Raw genomic sequence first — 18,100 nt, 5'->3', positions numbered from 1 at the left:
GTTTTACTAGAATATTTGTTTCTTCTGAATTCTTCTTTAAGGCTAGCAGAGGTGCTTCTTGCTTTGAGTTGATCACTTTCTACGTCCCCACCCCTTGCTCCTTGTTTCCCATACCCTTGTGGAGTTCTTTCCACATAGGATGAGAAAAGCTTGAGATTTGCTCACCAGAGTTACAGAGCTGCTCAGGGAGGAGCCTCAGAGAGTTCGAAACACACTCTTTTCCTTCTTCCTTCCCCAGGATGACAACATCATGAGGTCTCTCCAGCTGTTTCAAAATGTCATGTAACTGGTGACACTCAGCCATTCAGCTCTCAGAGACATTGTGCTAAACAACCACCTTAACACCCTGTTCTGCCCTTGTTCTGATTTTACACACCAACTCTTGGGACAGAAATAACTTTTACACTTTGGAAGAATTCTCTGCTGAAGACTTTCTATGGAACCCAGCATCACGTGGCTGTCTCTGATTGCCAGCTCCTCCTCTTCCTTCTTCGTGAGAAAGACAATATGAAATTTGAGTTTGTTTTGGAAGCATGCTCATCTCTTCACACTGCTGCCCTATGGAAGGTCCCTCTGCTTGAGCTTAAACAGTAGTGCACAATTTTCTGCTTCCGTGACCCCCGTCCACTGCCTCCAAGTTGAGTAGACCTTGATGAATCTAGAAGCAAGAGGACCTGAGCCAAGTGCACACCATTCTCTGATGGCCTCCCAAACCAATGTGCCTGTTTCCCTTCCTTTGGTGGGAAGAATGAGCATTATACAGAACAATTAGAATCTACCATAACCAGATTGGGAGAGCCAGAACCTAACACACGTGGGAAAGGACTGAATTATTAAGCATGGCATTGTCTGATGACCCGAACTGCCCACGTAATTTGTTTCCAGAGACAAGTACCAATAGTTCTCTCACAACTAACATCTGTGCTGGTAGTACCAGTCCCTTAACATGCCCAGGAAGGGAGCCATTGCCCAGTGGTCCATACCTCCACTCCATCCCCTGCTCGAGCCCAGCACTGCATGTCCCTCCCAAAAAGTCCAGAATGCCTGCAAATTGCTGTAATTTTATACCATGTTCTAATCAATAAACAGAACTATTTCTTACACTCTCAATCATTTCTTCCATGACTCCATTGGGTAGGAGAGGTAAGTTGTGAAAACCAAAGGTTACTCCATTCATTTGGCATCCAGTTATTAGTACAGTCAGCCCTTGGTACACAGGAGGGATTGGGTCCAGGAGCCCCGCAGACACCAAAACCCAAGGATACTCAAGTACCACAGTTGGCTCTGTGGAACCTGTATACATGAAAAATTGGCCCTCTGTAAACACGGGTTTCACATCCTGTGACTATCGTATTTTCGATCACATTTGGTTGAAAAAAATCCGCATGTAAATGGGCCCACACAGTTCAAACCCATGTTGTTCGGGGGTCAGCTATACTTATGTTATGCCAGGGCTGTGCCAAGCGGTGACATCATCCTTTCTAGCCCCCAAGCCATCCCAAGCAAACATCCAATTCAAATGCAAATAAATACTGTGACCACATGCAAATGCAACTTCAAGACAAGACCCTTCACAACACCTTTCTTCCAACAAGATTTCCACTCCTAAGACCTTCTAATGTGGGAGCCCCTTGTGGTGTAGATGAGGATGCAGAGATGAAGAGGCTGGAAGGACCCCAGCTGAGGGACTTGGAGTCCAGAGGTGGATCAAGTGGCTTCAGACTACATCCAGCAAATAATTACTTATGTTGAACATTGTGGGTCTTGCTTTCCCCCTTTGACATCATATTAAAAAAGATTAAGAGGTAACAGCATTCTTGGAAGAAAAGCAATTTACTGAACCCCTATTATGTGCCAGGTGCTACACTAGGGACTTTATTTACATTATCTTATTTCATGCTCACAGGAGAACATTCCAGAAGGTAGAGTCCTGGTTTTACTGATGAGGACATTGAAGCTCAGAGAGGTAAGGGGACCTGCCTAAGGTAGCACAGCTAAGAGACAGGGACCCCATAGAGATTAATCTCTTCTCACTCTATCATAGAGCCTTCCTACTAGGGGGATTCTGCCTCACCCCAAGGAACTGAGATACTTCCCACAAATCTCATCATCTGTAGGTTATTCTTTGAACCCCTGTAACAGATAAGGAAACATGCAGAGAAGAGGAATGTCTCGGGTAACCACGGATCACTAGCATGAGCTGGCCACCAAAACATCTCCTGCGTTTGTGAAATACTCCCACTGTGATGGCCATTATGGTTGCCTCTCACGTTTGGAAGCTGTAGGAGCTGCAGGTTGGTTCCCCTGTTTGGGCTGCTTGGCTGCAGCCCCTAAGACTGCCAGACATGTGGCTGGTCTCCAGCAAGGCATCCACTTAGACCCAAGTGGTGGATCTACACACACAACCCTTCCCATGCGGGGTCTGAATCTGCGTCATGAGGCTGTGCAATGTCTTGGCCAGTGGTCCTCTACCCTGGTTACACATCAGAATCATCTGGGGAACTTTGAAAATGTCCCCACCGCAGACCAATTGAAATAGAATCTCTGAAGGTGAGCCTGGGCCTCAGAATTCTTCAGAAGCTCCCAGGTGGTTGTAATGTGCACACAGGACAGGGCTAAGATGGGGAACCAACCACATCCAGTGTTAGGAATGGAGCACGTGGTCTGAGCCAGCCGCTCGGCCAGTGACTGACGCAGGAGTAAGCCTGGGACCTAAGCCAATTCAAACAGCATGACTCCCACAACTTGTGCAGAGAATAATGAGACAAAGATGTTCTCCCTCCTACTGGACATGAATGAGAAAACCTGTAGCCCTAAGACATGCTGCTAACTAATTAGAAATTCTGAGAATTGATCTGCTAACCAATGGCCTAATAAATCAGACATCACATAAGGCAAGGCAGAAAGATTAAAAAAAAAACAAAAACAGAAACTAAGCCCTTGATGATATCATTGATCTGCTGAATCAAGCTGTACCTGAAGCTAGACATACCTCTGACCTTGTGTCAGATGCCTGTGGCAGAAAGGTCTAGGCCAGGGTCTCTCCACCCTGCTGCACAGAGTCACCTTGGGAGCAGAGAAAGGGAAATTTTTTGCAGTGCCAGATGCCTGGGCCTTATCCCAGGTGAATTGGGTCAGAGTCTCTGGAGGTACAGCCCTGAGCACCACAATGCCCTAAAGTCTCTCCAGGTGATTCCGATGTGCACCGAGGGCTGAGAACTCCTGTTCTAGATCAGAGGAAGGGCTTGTGCCCTTCTCCCTGCGTCAGCCAGACCACGAGTAAGAAACCAACAGTCCTGAGCACACAGTGACGAGAGGAAAATCAGCACCTGGGGACATTCAGAGAGAAGTCAGGGTGGAAGGAGGATTCAGAACTGACCTTCACATGGATCACAACAGAAAGGGACATGGTTGTCCTGGTACGTATGGGGGAAGAACATGCTGCAGCAATGAGAGCCTCCTGGCTCCCTCTCCAACTTGTCCTCCTGGAGGGATCCTCTCCTCCTGAATCGCCCAACCAGTTCTCACCATCACACCCGCTGATGGGGACTCACCGTGCAGCAGGGGCCGTGGCTGTCTTGCCCGTATCCCCTTGGTGGGCAGGTGGACTCAACTGCCGCCAACCGCCTCTGACCATCACAGGCAGAGTCCAGCCATGACAGCCTGCTATGCTTTGCATATCGGTCCCCTCCAAACCTCATGTTGAAATTCGATCCCTGATTCGGAGATGGGTGTTAATGGGAGGGGCTTGGGTCCTGGGGGTGGATCCCTCGTGAATAGATTAATGCCCTCCCTACGAGGGGTGGGGTGAGTGATCTCATCTGGCTCTATTAGTTCCCTCCAGAGCTGGTTGTTAAAAAGAACCTGGCACCTCCCGCCTCTCTCTTGCCTCCTCCCTCACCATGTGATCTCTGCACAGCCTCACCTCCCACCGTGAATGGAAGCAGCCTGAGGCCCTCACCCAATCTTGAACTTTCCAGCCATAATCATGAACCAAATAAATCCTTTTTCTTTATAAATTACCCAGCCTCAGGTAGTCCTTTATAGCAACATAAAATGGACAAAACACAGCCTGCTCTGCCTGGGGACAGGGCAGGCCAGAAGAGTCAGGTCATCAGCAGGTCCTAGAAGTAGTCCTTACCAATGACTGGTGAGAGGTGGTCAAAAACCCCAGACCCCACTCCTGTCAGTAGGAAGAGCTCTGTGGTCCTTTCTATGCTGTCTTCTGACTTCTGGATAGGACTGAGCCCTGACTGCCCACAGCGGCAACCTATGATGAATAAGACAGATATTTACAACCTGCATTCCTAACCCTCATATCCTAGTGGGAGGAAACAGACAACAAATGAAAGATTTTAGATAAAGTAGCATGAAGAGGATAAATGTGTGACATGTTGGAGAGTGACCAGAGTGGCCGGTGGCAGGGGGTAGGGGAGCGGGCGCTACTTTAGACAGGGTGGAGAGTGAGGCTTCTCTGAACAGCAGTCTGCAGAGCTTGGCAGGAACTCAGGCTCTCCACGAACAACATCTACCTGAGTCTCCCACAACCTCTGAGGCAGATGTCTATCCTGGGAACCTACTTTTCAGATGAAAATAGCAATGCCCAGAGACATGGAGGGACTTGCCCACATAGCTGGAAATGGGCTTAAAAGTCTGCCAAGCTCCGAAATCCATGCCCAGCTTTATTTCTTAAAGAGTGTGAAAACCATTCTCCATCTATTCCTAAAACTAGCTCTAATGATACACAAACACCAGGAGGTGTTAGGAAACAGCTGTCATGAAAACTATTAGTAAAAAGCAATGAAAACAAACCCATGAATCCAAGCCAAACTACTTTCCCTCGAAAGGCAATAAAGCTGAGTCCATGTGCAAAGAGGACCATATGGGTTTCTCGCAGGAGCCGAAATAAGCGTGTCCCTTCCACATCAAAATCAGGCCCAACCTAACAGGCAGACTTGGCAAGCTCTGTACCCTAGTCCAGTGCCTACCTGCGGACCAACAAAACTCAGAACTCAAAGAGGGGGGTGCCAACCCCCTGGGCAGAATTTGGAATACGTTGAGATTCTGCGGAGCTGACTACACTCCCAGTTCTGGGAACAGAGCACATGGACTGGGGCCAGGCCAACCCTTACCTCCCATGCCCCTGCCACAGTGATGGCTCAGAGGAAGGCATAAAACCTAACCTTGTCCAAACAGTATGGAATATTGGGGCTTTTACTGAGAACAATGAAACAAAGTTGGTCATTTTCCTGCTGGATGTGAATGAAAAAGTGCATAGCCCTGGGACCCCCGGGAAACCATTCTGTGACCTGCAGGGAAGCCAACCTGTAGATGAACAGCAGAGATCACAGAGGTCAAGGCAGAGGGATGCAGAGAAATGGGCTCCTCGGTTATATCATTGATCTGCTGGATCAAGCTTCACCTGAAGCTACATTTACCTCTAGTGTCGTTGGTTGTATGTATCAATAAATATTAATAAATTCATTTTTTTATTATTTAAGGCAGTTTGAGTTGAACTTTCTGTAGCTTGCAATTTGACACTTTCCATTAAGAAGCCTCGTTGTCTCACCCTCCCTGGTGTTTGTTCTGGCCCATTCATTCCCAACCAAGCTCTTCCAGCTACATCACATCACTCCCCACTCCCCGCAGGAAGCCCCAACCCAGCCCTCCTGCCCCCAAAGCCCAGTCAGGGCCCCTTATCCAGACTAGTGGAGGCAAGAAAAAGAGGACCCTAACCCTATTTCACCTTTCCCCCCCTGCGTGAGCCACATTCAGCTGGTCTTCTCCTTGGTTATGCCTAAAGGGGCCAAGGATTTAGTGGCAGGGAGTTGGGAACTAGGAGTATCCAATCCTCCCACCACCTAACCCCAACCCCACTTCCTGCCCAGCCCTGAGGGCCAAAGACCCTCACTGTTCGTGCCAATGCAGAACAGGCAAGTGCCTGGGGGAAAGTCAGATCATTGTGGATTCCGTGGAGAAGAGCGAGAGAGGGCACCAAACTGGCTACTCATCAAGAATGAAGAAAAAGGAGGAGTGAAGAAGGCAGGGAGGTGTTCGGGAGGCAGAGGGGGAAGGAAATAAATGAGCTTATGACGTCCTTACACGGTAAGTGTCAGCCCACTGGGATGGTTAATTTGACGTGCTAATGTGAGGAGGCCATGGGACCCAGTTTCTGGTTAGACACTAGTCTAGACACTGCTGTGGAGGAATTTTTTAAATGAGATTAACATTTAACACATGAACTGCCATGTGAGTTGTATTTAACTCACACTAGTTTTGAGCCCAGGGCCTCGTGAAGCATATGAAGACTCAATTCTCCGAAACAAATTCAATAAGTATGTCGTGAGTCACAAACAACTCAAACGTAAAAGTTGGTTCTAGTGCCACATGAGTTGCATATAACTCACACACAGAAAACAATAAAAAATAACAAATTTTTCGTTAAATCACAATGGACTGTTTTGTTTCAAAGTTTTTATCCTATTTTCATAATAAAACACCATGACCACAGGGGAAAAAATTTTTTTCTAGTGTGGCAGTCAGTGCATAAAATCAGTAGACTTTGAGCACAGCGGAGTACCTGGCGTAATGTGGGTGGGCCTCGCCCAATCAGTTGAAGGCCCTAAGAGAAAGGACAGAATTCCCCAGGAAAGAAGGAATTCTGCTTCCAGACTGCCTTGGGACTCTGGAGTCTGAAACATCTACTCTCTCCCGGGTCTTGATTTTAAACTCTCCAGTCTCCACAATCACATAAGCCAATTCCTTAAAGTAAATCAATCTGTGTGTGTGTGTGTGTGTGTGTCTGGACACACACACATGCCTCCTATTCTGTTTCTGGAGAGCCCTGACTAATACACCCATTAAAACCAATGTATGCCCTTCAGGGGATCCAAGTTTGGTTGAGGAAACACAGGGTAGAGGTTAAAGACAACTGTACTAAAATTAGATAATTCTAGATGGCCAAGAAGAGACTGTAAGAGCAGCCATCTGATGAGCAGCCACAACCCCAGGTGACCAGAGGGACTGGCACCTCCTATGTGCCAGCACCTCCAGTATCGCACCCCACTTAGGGCCACAGCAACCCTCTGGCATAGGAGTGGAAATAATCTCCCCATTTTCCGGACGGGGAGATAAGCTCAATAAGGTGAGGTCACTGGCTCAAGGTCACACTGCTAGTCATTAATGGGCACAGAACCTAATTACGATAATGATAATGACCACAGCAACATTTATTCAGTGCTAACAATGAGCCAGACAGCACTCTGAATGCCTAAGATAAATTATCTCATTTAATCATCACAAAAATGGTCCTATTTCATTTGATGTCCCGTTTTATCGACAAGGAAACTGGCTCCAAAGTGCGGGAGACAGGTTTCCGGTCAGCGAGTCCGACGCCAGAGCCCGTTCTGTGCGCCCCGCTAACCTGGCCACCGCCCCCAACAGCCGCGGAGGTGCTGGTCACACGAAGGGGCGGCACCCCGGAGGAGTCCAGTAGTCCTGGAAGGCTTCCTGGCAGAGGTGGGACCCGGAGGAAGACAGTCAGAAGAAGAAGACCTCAAGTGGGGGAGTGGTGCCCCCAAGGACAGCGGCAGGCAGGGACTGGGTTTGAAGGGCGATGGGCGCGCCAGGACCTGAAGGTGGCGCCGCAGGGGGACAGAGGCGGGCTCCCAGGGCACGTCCTTGGATGCCAGGCTGGGGAGATGGGCTGTCCCTGAAGGCGGCAGAGAGCCACAGAAGGTGGAGGTGTCAGACGGAGCTGCAGGCTGGAAGGGAGGTGGAGGCAGGGTGCGTCCAGAGACCCAAACACCGAGTAGCTCCGGGAGGGACGGCGGGGACCTCAACGAGCCCCACCGCCCTCCTGGACGACCCGCGGAGGGGCCCGCCAAAAACAGGGGGAGGTCATGACGGGGCGGGAGCAGTGGTAGAGACCCGAGAGGACACTGCAGAGCACGAGGTGACCGATTGGAGATGAAGGATGCACACGGAGGCGGCGGGGGTGACTCGAAAGCGCCCCCGCGCCCGCCCGGGGGGGGGGGGGGGGGGTGAGCCGCGGGTGCTGTTCGCCGCCGCGCCGCTAGATGGAGCCCGCGCCCGCCGAATGCGCCGGGACCCGCCGCGGGGCCGCCCGACCCACCTTGCCGTTTGCACTGAGGCCTGCGAATTACGGAGCATGTCTTGCCTGGGGCTTTCGGTTTCGGCACTTTCACGCCGTGACTCATTTATCCCTCCCACGCTGCAGGGAGACTGTGAGGCAGTGAGGTGAAGATATGATCCCATTTTATAGACTAGAGAACTGAGGCTCAGAGGTGAAGAGACCTGTTCAAGATCGCACTGGTCATTGGTGGAGCCAGGCCCGAAGCAGCGTCTGACCCCAGATGCAGAGTTGTTTCCCTGTCCACGCAGGTGGCTGCCGGTGGGGCCCTGACCAGAACCCAGAGGCCGTGCCACACCCAGCAGGGAGCCTCCTTAAGGCCCACCTGTGCCTGAGGGTAGCTTAAGGTCGGCCTGGTGGGGACTGTGCATCTGAGCTCCTGCCCGGAGCCTGGGGTGGGGCTAGGGCAGGTGGCAGAGCTGTTCCCAGCGTCTCAGTTTCTTCTGATTGAAAATCATGAGCAGTCCGGAGGACAAGCGGCCTTCCCAGCCCAAGTTGTCAGTCCTGGCTTCTGCCTCCTGGACAGACAGACAGCCACAGATGCCGGCCATGGAAGGCCCTGCCCTCAGAGCAGCCCACTCCAGAGCCCAGTGCACAGCGCAGGGGGAGGAATGAGGCCACCAGACAGGAATGCTGGCTCCCCTCCTGCCAGCTGCATGCCCTTAGGCAGGTGGCCCTCTGAGCCTTGCTTCCATCAAAAGTAGACTCAGGATAAAATTCCCAGGGTTGCTGCAAGCAGGGTTACATACTGAAAGTGCCTGGCAAGTTGCAGATACTCAGTAAATATTCCTGTATTTACTTTTGGTTTGTGTCACAAAGGCAGCTGGGCTGTCTGCTCTGGAATGTCCCCCTCTGGGATGAAACTCAGAAACCTGCTCTAAGCAGGTTGAGGGGTAGAGGTACTGGGGGGGTCAGAAGGCTGTGAGAAATGTGGTCCAGCAGGTCAGACCAGCCACCTGGGGGAGCCACTGTGGGTCTTCAGAGAAGCCTGCCAAGTGGCCTTCCATGCTGGTAGGGGCTGCAACCCTGGCTGGTGTCAGCCTTTTTCTCCCAGCATCCTCATCACCGCACTTTACAAACAAGTGACTCAGCCAAGGTCAAGACAGTGACACAAGGGTTCGACCCAGCCTCCTGATGCAGTGTTCTCCCCAGTATTGCAGAGTCAGGGCCCCAGAGCATGGGACAAAGGAGCAGGAAAGGCGGAATATCCCTCCCTGTTTCTCCATCTGCCAGACCTGCAAAGCTGGATGTGGGTGCTGGGGTTGGAGATCGGGGGCTGGAGAACAAGATGTTCCCCTGATTCCGGGGCCTGTGCCCTCCTCAGAGTATAGTTGCTCGGCTGACCAGGATGAACGGTTGTCCTGGAGTCTTTGGAGTCAGAGAGGCCTGAACTCCAACCCCACTGCTGCCATGTACTTGCTGTGTGACCTCAGGTAAGTGACTCCACCTCTCTGAGCCCCTGTTTCCTCTTCTATAAAACAGGGATGATAATGCCTCACAGGATTACAGCCTCAGTTTCCTCATCTGGAAAATGGAAATATTAAGACCTTCTGCCTAAGGTTGTTGTGGAGATTCAATAATGTTAATCTCCCAGGGAGAGAAGGAGGCTGGGGGCGGCCGGGGCTGCATTCCATGACAGAGGCCACTGCAGGACCAGCCTGGTGCCTACTTCAGCATCCGCCCACCTGCCCGAGCCCCAGGCAAATCTGGCGCCCACAGAGCCATCAGCGCAGAAGCATTCCTGCTGTCACCAGGCAGCCTTTCAGGAATGTAAGTTGACACTTGGAATGGGGAGCAACATTAGCCAGGCCATACCAGTGACGGGAAGACTGAATTATCTGAAAGCTGGATCTGCGATAGAAACCCTTCATCCCACGATCTCAGGACTTGCGAAAAGCTCATTATTCCTCCTCCCAACAGCATATACCAAAACACTAGGCGTTAATAAAACACTAAGTAAAACCCAAGTCTCAGAGGCGAGGCTAGGACAGCAATTATTGAATCATGGGGACGAGTAGGGTATCTGTCATACTCCTGGGCTTCAGGCAACTGCTTTTCTTCACCAAGCAAAAAGCAAGGGCCGGTGTGCATCCTGGGACCATGCACCCTGGAGTCGGGCACCTGGATTCCAACCCAGCCACTCACTGTCCTCCTGTGCCTCAGTTTCCTCATCTGTTTTAAGGTTTAATACATTAACTTTGATAATGCCCTTAGCAAAGTGCCTGGCACACAAAGAGCACTTGGTTATAAAAAACAGAATAATAATGATCATGGTTACTATTACTGTTGGTGGTGCTGTTCCAACGTGCTCCGTAAGAAGGATCCCACGCAGTCTATAAGGGCTCACGGCCTTGCTAAGTAGCGGGGTGTCATTCACGGCCTGCTGGTCACTTCCCGTCTGCATCTGTGCAGGCTCACGCTGCTTTCCTAGGACTCCACGTGCAGCTAAACCAAACCATAGGCAGCTCCCCTCGCTGTGTGGTGTTCCCCACGTTCATGCCGTTGTACACACTGTTCCCTCTTCCTAGAATGTTCTTTCCGCCTTGCCCATAGGCAAACCTCAAGACTCCCTTCAAGACCCCATATAATTTTCGCCATGTCTGAGAAGCCTCCCTGACCCCGTGTGTGGCTGACTTCCCCTCCCACTTCTCCTTCCCTCTACATTGTCCATTCTGCATCCGGGCACTTGTTCCACTGTTTCTGTGACCATGGTCTCCCGGATTGAGAGCTCCTTAAGGGCAAGGCTAACATCATACTCATCTCCCCCACATATGCCTGGTGCCTCATGCAACACCTGCACGTAGCAGGCACTCAGGAATTCTTTGCTGAATGACCATATCTCTCACCAACATTCCTGAGATTTTTAACAACATGGAAAAGTGCACTTACCTTGGACATCATGATAGAGTTGACCCACCTGAATGGCCCATACCTGGCACCTGTCCTTCCCCCAGGTTGATAACTGGGCTTTCCATAGGGCCAGGCTTCCCCCTGGTCTTCGGCTCATGCACGAGGAAGACAAGAGGAAGCACGTCTTTAGAACTACCTGGAAGAGCTTGCACTACCTGCTGGCCGCGGTTCCAGGTCCCGCACAGCGTTCTTCATGGGATTCCTGGATTAGGCCAGGAGCAGGCTGGGTGGCTCTTGACACCCCCAGCCACTGCCCAGAGACAGATCTCTAAACTGAGACCAGATCATTTAATCATGATGATGGAGAGGATCTCAGTTATAACCAACCCGTGTGTCCTGAGCAGACCAGCCCTGACCTGAAGGTGGGGACAGTCTGGGGCCTTGTTTCTCAGATCCTCTGGACAGTTCTAGGAAAACAACTTTACTGAGAACACCACCACCCCACTCTATTGTTAGACTTGCTTGTTCTTTCTGTCCCTTTTTGTGTTGTATGACTTGGTGGCCTCCCCTAGGGAGTGGAATGAGATCAGGAACTAATATTTACTGAGCACCTACTACGTGCTAACCACTGCACCAGGCACATTATATACTTCAATCTCAATTTGTCCACAGGCCCACAGCTACGGTGCGGCAGAGTGAGAAGGGGCCCACAGGTCTGCCTGATTCTGCACCCTACACCAAAGCACTTCTCCCCCAAAACTGACAAAAAACCTGACAGCCCATCGTGACCCCATGGTTAAGAGGGTGGGCTTTGGCACCGGCCCAGTTTTGGTGCCACTTGTTGGCTGTCAGACCTTGGACAAGTTACTTAACCTCTCTGTGCCTCAGTTTCCTTTTCTGCAGGCCACGGAGATGTTGCTCAGACCTCCTTCATGAGCACCTGCCTGACCACCTCACGGGTAAGGGCTCAGAGTAGGGCCCCTTCCTGCCAGACCCCAAATGGTTCTAACAAGCGACTTTTGCTTCCCTCCCAATCTGTCCTTCTGCAGCTGTCAGACCCACACGACCCTCCCCTTCACCCTTCACAGACGTTCTGCCCGATAAATTCCTGGCACCTCTAACCCCATCTTGGCATTTGCTCTTGAAGGTCCCTGACTAACACAGGGAATCACAACAGCACCTACTTCACAGAGCTGTTGTGAGGGTGCAATGCAGACCACTCAGGACACACAATGAGCCCAGCTGTGACTGTCGCCACAGACCTGTCTGTTGGCAGAGATTTACATGGTATTATTCCCTTGCAGACCCGAGGAAAATATAGTTTAAGCCAAAGCGGGAGTTTCTCATTCGCTGCAAGCTGGTTTCAGCCAGGCTACCAAAATTGCCTCCTTCAGACACAAATATTTGCAGAAGGTCTGAGAAAATTTATTCAGGGATTAGCTTCCACCTTTGCTCAAAGAGACACTGGCTCCGCTGCTGAATGAACAAATTGTACAACCGGACCTAAGTCTGATTGTGTTTCCCTGTCTGGATTTGGTTCCCTGGTCGATGGGTGTAGCTGGTCTCGGAGAGAGGACGTTGTTGGCCTCTGTCTGTGGCCTCAGACACAGCCAGCTGCCTCTCCTCCCTGCCCTGCCAGGCCTATTTTTGCTGCCCACTCTGTTCTGTCCCAGGTGCAAAGGCCACAAGGCCAGTTGGAACTGGGCTTGGCCACCTTTTCTTTTTGGGGATGATGGGCCACAGACCAAGGAGCAAGGGCAGAACGACAGTTTGGAGGGGAAGCATAAGGCGTGCCATTTCCACCTGCTTTGGCCTTGTAATTTATTTGATGAGCACCTGGAAAAGCTTCCCCATTTTGATAGAAGGTTACCTGTCACCTTCTTCTGTCCTCCTCCAGAATAAACATCCCTGACTGAAGGGATACGCAGGGGGGACAAAACACAGAACTTTTCTTCCCAGGGGCAGGCAGCCTTTGACACTAGCACTCCTTCAGGGGCACCCCAAGAGAGAGGCCTGGGTCTCCCCCTTCCTCTCAATCCCTCTGCTCACCGAATTTGAATTCCTCACTCTTGGGAGCTGCTTTCTCTGGACAACTGTGCCACGTGTCAGCCACCTAGCTCCTCTCCTGATATCTGAGGGACCATCTGACTTGGACCACCTCCTTGGACCACCCCACGCCCATCACCTAGAGCCAAAAGCACCCACTCCGACGCGTCTCCCACTTACAACTTGGACCATCTCTCTGCCTTCCCAGCTCCCATTTCTACAGCCTCAACCGTGGGAGGTTTTTGTCTGCCCAGGTCTGGGGAGCTGCTGTTCATGAAAACTGCAGTGTTCATTGTTTCTGAAGATGTTTAACTCCCAGAAAACATAAGAAGGTTCTAGATGGCTCTTAATGTAAAGGTAAGCATTCTCCATTTTTTTTTTTTATTCTGGTTCAAGTAACACTTTGTAATGAAAGGAAGTTAACATTAAGTGACAAATGTCACAGAGCCAGCCATGAATCTTTCTAACTTTCTTGTGGCCATAGATCATGACCACATACAACCAAATCCCCAGGTCAACAGAGGGAGAGATTGGTAGTGGAACCGTCATCAGTGTGTTAGCAATTTGACCTGAAAGCTTCCAGGGCAGTTTGGGATGAGGAACTCGTATTTAGTCTTCCTGCATGGCCACATAAGCACTTTTGGCAGCTCTTAAAATATGTCCAAACATATGCAATGAACAGGTCTTAAATAACAGTGCCCCTTCTGTTTAAGAACTGACAATTTCAGCCAATAGGAAGAGGTAAAAAGTAATAAGGGAAGAATGGGCTTTTCAGACAGATCTGGCATTGAACCCTGACTCATCATGTACGAGCTGAGACCTGGGCAAGGTGTCTAACCTCCCCTCGCCTGCTTCCTCCTTGGCTACAGAGCAAAAACATGTGCCTGCCTCACAGGGTTTGTATCGAGGCAAATAAAGAAGCACAGGACAAACACCTAGGGTGGAGGTGGACACCCAGCAGACACAAAAAATAATGTTCATTTTCTTCCTCCCTTCTGGAAACTAGAACATGCTAATTTCCCCTCATCCACACTTGGCCCAGAGCCCCAGTGGTCTCTAGGCAAACCCACAGCATTGCGGTCTTGATCGTAACTAAAAGCTCAAGAGCCCGTCCCTCTTCCCTGCTCTGTCCTGTGTCCTCTGAGCGTGGATTGGCTCGCCTGATCTTCCTTATAGCCCTGAAGTGCATAGGTAAGATTCTCACGTCTACATCCTAGACAGGGTGAAATCAAGGCAGAGAGGGGAAGACACCTGCCCAAGGTCACCAGTGGAGCGATTGAGCCAGCAGTGGAGCCAGCACTTGAACCTAAGCCGTCTAGTTCCGAAGCATGCATGGCCTTCGTGCTATTCTGCCTCCTGAGCCACAGGACAGTAAGGATCAGACATCTGACATCAATCGTCCTGAACAAAAGTAGCTAAGCAGAGAGGGGAGCAGTCCAGCAGGCTGAGTAGGAGTGTGGAAGCCAACTTTCCTCCCTCAAGGGACGGGAATGCGGCTCGCAGCCCTGGGTGGTCAAGGTGCACAGCACAAGGGGCCTCCTTCCCAGAGAGAGGACTGGGAGTCAGAAACATGAAGCTTGGGGGACCCTGCTCAGTCAGACGGAGGCCAGAACAGGGGGACTTATCAGAAACATCCCAGAAAAGGTTGGGACAGGCCCAGGACTCTCCAAGAGATACGGGGCCAGAGCAAAGCTATTCATTCTTTTAGACTAGGTTGGTGCCAAATGGAAAGGTCAAAGTCCAAAATAGCTATTTGCATTTGTTGTGTATTTGCCAGTATTTCACGTGCATCCTCTCATGTAAGCCTCACAACAGCTCAGCGAGGTATGTGTTACCCCCTTTTCCAGATGAGGAGATGTGGCTCCTTGAGGCAAAGGGATTCGTTTAGCCACGGTCACAGGGTTGCAGGTGGCAGGGCTGGTGAACCCAGGTCCACTCTGCCTCTGTGCCTGCTCTGCTGGGTGAGAGAAAGTCCTCGCGCCTGGATCCAGATGTCTCCTGTGCCCGCCTGCCCCTTCATTCTCGCTCACCCTGACCGGGCACTGCCAGCTGCAACAGTGCAGGCGCACCCCTGGGGTCAGTGAGAGGGAGGCAGACAGACAGACATCTGTGAGGGTCACATTCACAGACACACCATTGCCAGGAGGAAGCCACATGCCTCACCTCCCAGCTCATCTGATCAGCGTCAGGCACAGCCAGATGCAGTCCTGATTGTGTCCCAGAGGCCCTCGGGGGCTGGCAGGGGCCCTTCATGACAGCTGTGACAGCACAGCCCATCTGGAAGGGCTCTTTCTGTGCAAGGCTTAACCTGCTGAGAATCCTCGGGCCGAGGGACGCCACACCCTGGGCAAGAGAGATACTCCAGAGAAGAGCTCCCTTCCACAGAGGGTGGGGCGGGCGGCGCTGGAAGGTGGGAGGAACATTCTGCAGAGGGGGAGACAGTGAGGCGCTTCAGCTTTAGGCATCGATGAAGGAACACACCCAAACTCCTGCCACACGCCCCAAGCAAGAAAGGGGCTCCCTGAGTTCCCGTGGCTTGGGCAAAGGCCCAGAAAGCGACTCCCATACGGCTCGAGGGGGAAGCAGAAGCCGGAGGGCTGCAGACTGCAGTGGGTGTGCAGCGCCCTGACCCAGCATCTCGTGGGTTCCCAGGAAACGAACAAAGGCTCACACAGCTCCTCCGTTGGCAGCTGCCTCTGACCTGGGGCCATTCATGAACTCTCACGCAGGCCCTCGGCCCCCCAGACAGCCGGGAGGTGTTGGCAGCCGACCAGAGAGACTTTCAGCCAAAGACAGGTCTGGTTTCCCTGGAGAAGAAGCAGCCCGAGCCGGCTGCCTTCCCGGGGCGTTCTGCTTGGGGGGCTCACCCAAGCAAACAGAGCTGCTAGATCTGGAGGGGGGGCTGGAGCCTGCTGTACTAGAAGTTGCCCCTGAACTGGGGGTGCTGCCCTGCCCCAGACACCACTATAGCAAGAGACGGCCCCCCACCACGGGGGTCTGGCCCTCTGGCTGCCTGGCTTTCCTCCGTTGACACCTTGGTCGCTTTCTGCCCCTGGGGCACCTCCCCTTCCTGCCTCCCTCCGATTCAAGCCTGGTGGGCCGGACTCCTACTCCCCCTCCCCCGCCCTGCTTGATGCCCTGGACACGCACACGTGCTCCTGAAGCCACACGAGCCACTGACCTTCCTCCTCTACCTGGAGAGCTCAGTGCAGAGCCCCTCACCTTCATCACCTGCCACCTCTGTGACCTTGGACAGCATATGGACCTCTCTGAGCTGCAGCTTCCTCATCTGTGGATGGGAGTGACAATACTAATATCAAAGGGTTATTATGAATATCGGAATAGGCCATCCGCAGTGGTCGCTGGGGCGGAGGAGGGGGAGGAGGGGAGTGACTGCTTAGCGGGTGTGGGGTTTCTGTTTGGAGCAATGAAAACGTTCTGGAACTAGATAGTGGTACTGGTTGCACAATCCTGTGAATGAACTGAATGCCACTGAATTGTGCGTTCAAAATGATTACAGTGATAAATTTATTACAATTTAAATGAAATGAAAGTTGGCGAATTGTTGATCGCACAGCTTGGTGGACTGTAGGTCCTCAAGAGATTTTAATTTCCTTTCTTCCCTCAGACCATCACACTGTATTATAGACAATGCCCATGCCCACTCAGGGCAGACTGACTTTTCTATTTAGATACTTGCTCTGAGATGCCAATAGGATGAAGCCATGTTTTTCATAAAGCAAAGGCTTCACATTAGCCAGTAGGGGAGAATGGCAGCTGCTTCCCGTTCCCATTCGTCTCCTGCTGGTGGCCCCATTCGCTGTTTCACCAGCCTGGCCCAGGGGATCTCTACCCCAGGACTGAGTCCTACCAGAGAAAGATGGAAGATTGCCTTGGGGACTCGGGATGGGGACTTCTCTCAGTATCGTCTTCTCATGGTTTCCACAAACACTGTCATCCTAAAAGATACAACCAGTCATTTTGGGGGAGCATTTTTCCAAGAGTCTCTTGTGTTTCTGCACATCTTGTGAGCAGAGACACTGTTTTGGTTACAGTCTGTCTTTTCAAGAATGTCTGCATAGCAAATAGCCTCAAAAGATAACAATAATGTCTCCCTCCAAAGCAAAGGGCAGGTAAGCTGACTGTCGATTATAGAAGATTCCGGTTCCCTAGGCTCAGTGCTCCTCTCCTGTCATGCAGCCCGGAGCATGCACAGGTGATACCTCGCCCTCTTTGTGCTACCTTGTGGGGATAAGGGGGTGGAGAACTGGCACAAAGAATGCATCCTACAAGGTTCAATTAGTATTTGTAATCATTGTCACTTGCCTTTCCCTCCTAGGAGGCTGTAAGCTCCTTGAGGGTAGGCAGTATGTTTTTATTCATCTTTGTATTTCGCAGAAGAGGTACTAATACATATTTGCTGGGTGAATGAATGAGTGAGTGAATGGATGGATGGATGGAGAGAAGCTTCTCTAGTGTGGCCCTGGCAGTCTTATCTGACCCTGCCTCTCCCATTCTCGTGGCTGTCCTAGCTCCGGACACCACCCCAGTATTTTAACCACTTACCTTGCCAACTATTTGCCTGGCTCGAACCATCGGATGTAGATGACACTCAAGTACTCTGTCTTGGGTCCTTGGATTTGAATGTGGGGATGTGGATTCTGGATCCCTGTCTGGGTCTGGACATCTCTCCTGTCCTGCCTTCCCGACTTTGTCCTGCCCCGGGCTCCATTCCCACCTTTGTGACCTCCTGGTGATGTGCAGTTCTGACGTGCCCAGCAGGACGTCAGTCCAGGCTACCAAACCACACACTGTCGTCACCCCTGAACCAGCCAAACAAGATGTCTGTTTCTCACGTTCGTTCCTGTTAGGATGAAAAGGGGGGTCATAGTGCCAGGTCATAGCTGGTGCTCTGTTAATATTTATTTAATGAATGGATGAACGAGCCTTAAATTAACTGCCTCTTTCTTATATTACTTAAGTCAACCTCCTGTGCAATAAGACTCAAAAATATAACCAAAAGGAGAGAAACCTGAAGTATCACTTGGACAC

The 18,100-nt window shown here is 51.3% G+C and overlaps 1 protein-coding gene and 1 long non-coding RNA gene across 5 annotated transcripts in view; one reads left to right on the top strand and one right to left on the bottom strand.

The window, feature by feature from the left end:
* KCNIP1 (potassium voltage-gated channel interacting protein 1) overlaps window positions 1-1,103 on the top strand; it is a 310,723-nt gene extending 309,620 nt beyond the window's left edge. For 3 of the 4 annotated variants that reach the window (XM_045551194.1, XM_045551195.1, XM_045551193.1), the window contains one exon: window positions 239-1,103. In XM_045551194.1, the coding sequence (XP_045407150.1) occupies window positions 239-286 (48 nt within the window). In that variant the 3' untranslated portion in view covers window positions 287-1,103. The remainder of the gene's footprint in view (window positions 1-238) is intronic. The other variant, XM_045551192.1, reaches the window with a different exon arrangement.
* Window positions 404-17,862, bottom strand: LOC123637972. Its single transcript, XR_006735122.1, has 3 exons — window positions 17,615-17,862; window positions 16,920-17,007; window positions 404-489 (listed from the first exon to the last, which is right to left on the bottom strand). It is a non-coding gene; the product is annotated as an uncharacterized LOC123637972 (long non-coding RNA).
* Window positions 17,863-18,100: the final 238 nt, after the last annotated feature.

This window comes from Lemur catta, chromosome 5 (genome assembly GCF_020740605.2).
Source record: "Lemur catta isolate mLemCat1 chromosome 5, mLemCat1.pri, whole genome shotgun sequence".
Taxonomy (NCBI): domain Eukaryota; kingdom Metazoa; phylum Chordata; class Mammalia; order Primates; family Lemuridae; genus Lemur; species Lemur catta.
The sequence above is the reverse complement of the archived record's forward strand: the minus strand, read 5'-3'. Positions and strand labels throughout refer to the sequence as shown.